A 5636-nucleotide genomic window follows, 5' to 3' on the forward strand; every position below is an offset into this window, starting at 1 on the left:
GAAATCTGAATTTGCATAGGAAATGCATGGTCTCTGTGTCACTGGGCTTGCTGGAGTGATGGACAGTATATGACCAAAAACTTCACCAAAAAAAGAAAATGCTAGAAAGCTCATCTCCTGGCTGCTCTTACTGCCAGAGCAACTTCCTGGTGTTGCATCAGAGCTGTTTCTTCCCCTGTTGGTTAGGGAGAAGTAGAGCACAGAGCGGGAGCAGGTCTGAAGTTTTAGCAAGGGAAAGGGAGGGTAATGCATTGGTGGCCTTTTGAGGGAGTATGTCACTGAAGCCAATTCTCTGCATTAGATTCCCCTGTTGAAATAAATAATTGCTGCAAAGGTGCCTGTATGCCACAGTTGTCTGTGGCATCTTGTGTAGTTCCTAACTACCCCTTTTCCTCTTTCTTGCTGCTTCTGCTTCATGTCCCAAGACAGCCTGTATGAGTCTTCCCATAGAAAATAAGGGTCTTACGATGCAGGAATTCAGTTAATGACTTGAATTTTTTTTTTATTTTTATATTATTCATGTTCTTCTTTTTTGCTGCAGATGATTTTGTGCCTTCAAATATCTGACCACATGAAACACTTCAAATCTGTATTTAGTTGGTATCATTAGTCCTGTCCATACAATCTGCTATGAGTTAGACTATATGGAAGTAGCTGAGACAGCATGCAGGTTTTATTGCTTGCTTTTATTCTGAGTGTGTTTAAGTTCCATCTATTGACTTCATCTTGTGGTTTGTCTTATGGCCTAGTCTCAGTTGTAGAAAAACAGTAGGTAGACTGCAAGATTAAAGGCATGTAATGGTGTGGCTCATCTGTGTGCCTTTAAGAAGCACTGCTGTATTGATATTCTGATTTAACTGAGTTATTCTTATCAGTATATCCTTTTAATCCTTGATTCAGTCTTTCCTTCTGGACTGTATAAGGGACAACTAAAGAAAAAAGCTTTCAGCAGCTCACTGTAGCCTGCTGCTGGAGTAAGTATGACAGGAGTTGGGATGAGATTTTTACCAGCTACCAGGATCTGGAAGATTTATACCTTTGTAAAAGTTCCTTGCTGTTTTCCTTGGCTGCCATATGTCTTTGCTGGGGAAAGGATTGTACTTGATTATTTTTCTTTAGCTGCAGTGGTAATTCATTGTCCTGGAAGCTTCAAACTGACATCTCTGTAAAACTACCCGCAGCTTAGCCTGTATGCATTCACCTCAAGAAATCCTGTTATTCCCATGTCTGGAAAATTACAATAGCAACTGGAGATATTAAGAGTGGCTTCAATTTATTTCAAAAGGGCTGAGCAATACAGCAACTTAAATGGTGACAGCCAGTAGTAACAAGCCAATTCTGGTATAACTGGTGTTGGTCCTAATCTACCTTATCAAGGGAATCCTGCTGTAGCCAAGGCACAGTCAAGAAGTTTAGGTGCTTGAAGAGTGGAGTTACTTCTCCAATTTTTGTGTTGGAATGTCCCTGACCCTCTTTAAAGATTAGGAGAAAATTTCTTCACAGAGAGGGTGATCAGGCTTTGGAACAGGCTGCCCAGGGAAGTGGTAGAATTGCCATCCCTGGAAGTGTTCACAAACTATGTTAGATGAGGCCCTTAGTGACATGGTTTAGTGGTGGCCTTGGCAGTCCTGGGGTAATGGTTGGACTTGATGATCTTAAAGGTCTTTTCCAACCTAGTTGATTCTATGATTCTGTGTGAAAATAAGGGCCAATTCAAAGCAGTTTTCAAAAGTTCACTCTTCATCTCTAATGCAAGCAGACTTGGTTAAAGGTGTAGCATCAGTTGGCAGACTTGAGCTCAAACAAGCAAGCAGAAAAAAAAGTATGCATGAAACACTAATGAACAGTCTGTTTCTTTTCAGTCATGCCCTGCTGCTATTGATGATGTCTTCAATTCAAAATTGAATGTGATCGGAGCAGTTGGCCTGGGCATTGCTATAATAATGGTGAGTTTTCACATTATTTAGAGGGTAGCTGTGTGGCCAAAGGATACTTGCAGCAGAAGTCTGTTGAACAGTGCCTGCCATGGCAGCCTACAAGCCCATTCCAGTAATGACAAGTACCAGCAGGTTTGGGGTGTGTGCTGCAGGGCCCCGAGGCAGCACAGAGGGTGGGGTGTCTTGGACCTCCCTGCTTCTGCTTTGGATTAGGATCTGCCTCCTTGTAGTTTTAGTAATGGTGAAGTTATCAGTAGTGTGTGTGTATAAATACAGGGCAAAGATGGATTGGTCATGTTGCCAGCCCATGTCGTAATCCTAGTATCTCCTGGGGATCCTTGCTTTTTTTCCCCTCTTTAGAACTATTAAAGATCTGCCAGAGAACTGAAATAACAGTGCTAGTAAAAAAATTCAAACATTTTTGTTTGGCTTCTCTAGAGGAAAGTATGACATGGATGCAAACATGCTGGGATGATCAAAGATTTCTTAGGAGATAAGGCAGTGGTTTATAGCTGTATATTTTGAAGTACTAAGCATGAAGGGGATTCATGAGAATGGAGTGAAATTTGAGGGTGGAGGGGAAGGAAGGAGAAGGGACATCAACTGCAGAATGAAGTCTTAATGTAGCTGCTCTTCCCAGCCCAGAGGCTATGCTTGTCTTCTTGTTGACAGAAGAATGTGCTTTCATCCCCCAGTTTCTAATGTGCTTGCTTTCTTTGCAGATTTTCGGCATGATATTCAGTATGGTTCTCTGCTGTGCTATCCGCAAAAACAGAGAAATGGTCTAAGAGCTTAAAAACCCAAGACTACTGCACTATAAAACCTGTCATTAACTTTAGCGTTCTGAAAGCATTTCTAAAAAGTTATATATTTGTTACCTTTTTAATGCTTTATTTGGTACTGATGTAGGTTTGCTTTTTGTTATAGGTTAAAAATTACAAAGATATATCTGACTCAAGACAAATATTGTACATAAAATATCTGACTTTCTTGAAACTTACATAATTTGGATGTAATTTATGTTGGAGACAATTTGATACTTAATAAAGAATAAGATGTATTGTATGTTTGGGAGAGAGGAGGTTTTACTATGCTTATTAATCATTATTTGATGTGTGGCATGGAGTTGAACTTGCATAACGTGTCAAGTGTTAAATCACTAGGGCTTTAGTATAAAGCAGGAAATAACTCCTATGCCGATGACATATTTGAAGGGAATTCCAAGGAATGGAAGACTACTGTCAGAGCATGTTGGGGAAGGTGTTGTTATTCTTCCTTTCCTTGGTGTGTGTGAACAAAAGCAGTTCTTAATCATATACCTAAAATGTTACTGCTTTAACACTCTTGCTGTCATCTTCATGCAGGGTGGCAAAGGATGACTCTTGCAGTGGTGATATGCAGGCAGTGCATACTTTGGTGTACTTGGATGCAAACAAGCTGGGCTCTACCCCGGAGCCAGCTGGGCTTTCTTCTATCAGCCTGTCTGCTGACAGAACTCTGTCCCCTGGCATCTGACATAGCCTCAGTCCCTTGGCAAGGCAGATTCCCATAGTGTAATGCTCAGGATTTTTCTCAGTGGCTGGCTTTGTGCTTTGTTTCTCCAAAGCCCCAGTGAATTACAGTCTCAAGGGCTTACAGCATGTGTGCCAAATCTCAGGTTTCCAAGTGGAAAAAAACCAAAAGTTGCATGAAAAAGTTCAGCTCTGCAGTTGCTGCTTGCAGGAGCTACAGCTGTGGCTATCCTGTTTCAGTTTAAAAGTGGATGTGGGAGGGAGCAGAGATAGTAGTGTGGAATCCTTAGCCTAAAGAATTAACAATTTGTCCTCTACTTCTACTCTAAATGTGTAAGTGTTGTGGGTTGTTTGGGGTTTTTTTCCTCTAAAATACCTTCTGGTGGGAGTTGCCTATGGACTCGGACCCTTACCAACAAGTTGATGTATGATACCTGTATCTGGTGTTCCCCTATGTAAGTATCTCATCTGTGTTTCTTAGAGCTTCTGGTCTTTGTCCTATAGATAGTACAAATACCTACTAGTAGTCCTTGTCCCCATCCTTCTCTTGAAATTAAGTGCGTATTTATTATGAGAAGCCTCAACTGTTGAGGGTCAGGCTCTAGTTGCAGCTCTGGACTAATGCATGAATGTATTGCCCACCTTTGTGCTACATGTTGTCACTTGTCTAAGGGATTATGCAACCCGTATATCTCTTCTGTAATGTATTGTACTATTGTTATGTGTTACTGGGGCCTTCTTAAAGTCTGGATTTCAAAAAAGTCAAATGGTAATCATGCTTTTGTGTGTCTTGGACTGGAATGACTCCAGAAAGGAGTTGATCTCATTTTCCTCCTTGGATATATGAGAGTAAAGATGGAAAAATCTAATCTCATACGGGATTTTGAGACCTACCATGTCCCTGAGCTCTTGCAGAACTGAGAAGGAGCTTCTCACCAGCCATGCAATTCTGGGTGTGAAACTGAACCTAGCACCTGAAAAAGCTGGGGTGAATTGCTGTCAACCATAATGGAAGTTTACTGCTGACTTCAACTGCCCTTGATTTTACTGCTCCATGATGGTTGGTGCTTGTGTTCAGGTTGCCAGCATCCAATATGGCTCTAGTCCAGAACTAGCAGTGTTTGTCAAGAAAATGCAATGGGTTTTAACTAGGATGGTAAGAACTAAGCTGTCGGCTTAGCACTTCAGCTCACAAGATGGGTTTGGACGACAGCTACAGAGGAAGCTCTCGACATCCAGATCAACTGAATATACAGCAGACTTAAGTTTGTATCATCCACTGTTGCTGCCTTCTACAGAAGCTGGATGGGGGCTTCCAGTGAGTTGGCCCTTACCTTGCAATACTGCTGCCTTAACCAGGTGCTTACTGCAACACTTTTTGACTTAGTGATGCCTGCCCCCTTCTCCCTCTATGCTAAGTCCTACAGCCCAATCTTTAGCCCTCCTCTTTGAACATCCTATGTGTGTATGTTGGTGGGTTTTGAGTAACCAATAGGCAGGTAAGTTGTCTTTTTATTGAAAAGCTACTGTATATTACATTATTACTTTCCTTTTAGCAAGAACATAAACTACAGATTCAGAACATGGTTGCAGTCATCCTAAGATCTGCAAGCTAGCCCAAAATTAATATTTCTTAGCAAGAAATACTGAGTCATATGGTGATTTTTACAAGTAGTAGTTGAGACCAAATTTCCTGATCAGCTTGGTTCTAAGCAATGGCAGCCTTAAGTCTGTGGCTGTAGCAGAGAGAAAGTTCTTATCTTCAAGTTAGGCAAGTATTGTCTTGAGGAAGCTGTAGTAAAGTGTGACTTAGTGAAGTAGTACACAGGCTCAGGTGTACAAAAGGAATAATAGGATTTCCTATGAAGCAGGAATGGGGGAATTACAATACAGAAGGGGAAATGCTGTGTTTGGGACAATGTCAGAGTGGGATTGTGGGATGTTTTTCCCTAAGGATGTGTTGTGGTGGAAGTAACTAATGGTGGTATAATGATGGTGAAGAGAGTTGGGACACAGCAATGATCACTGTTAGGAGGAGGTCAGTCCTGGGTTGGTGGGTTAGCAGAGAAGCAAGTACTAATGCTTAGAAAAAAAATGAGTAGGAAAAGATTATCTTAGAGGTGGAAGATAATGTCTGTTAGGAGGAACAGCCAGGAGGAAGGAAAACATACAATAGTATAAAATGCCA

General features: G+C 41.3%; 1 protein-coding gene across 1 annotated transcript in view; it reads left to right on the forward strand.

Annotated features, from left to right (window-relative positions):
- CD9 (CD9 molecule) overlaps positions 1-2996 on the forward strand; it is a gene marked incomplete at its 5' end in the record, with an annotated part of 9068 nt that extends 6072 nt beyond the window's left edge. Inside the window, 2 exons of the mRNA XM_010018642.1 lie at positions 1863-1946; positions 2660-2996. Coding sequence (XP_010016944.1) covers positions 1863-1946; positions 2660-2725 — 150 coding nt within the window. The remainder of the gene's footprint in view (positions 1-1862; positions 1947-2659) is intronic.
- Between the last annotated feature and the right edge of the window lie 2640 nt (positions 2997-5636).

Source organism: Nestor notabilis, unplaced genomic scaffold, assembly GCF_000696875.1.
Source record: "Nestor notabilis isolate BGI_N333 unplaced genomic scaffold, ASM69687v1 scaffold15757, whole genome shotgun sequence".
NCBI classification, from domain to species: domain Eukaryota; kingdom Metazoa; phylum Chordata; class Aves; order Psittaciformes; family Psittacidae; genus Nestor; species Nestor notabilis.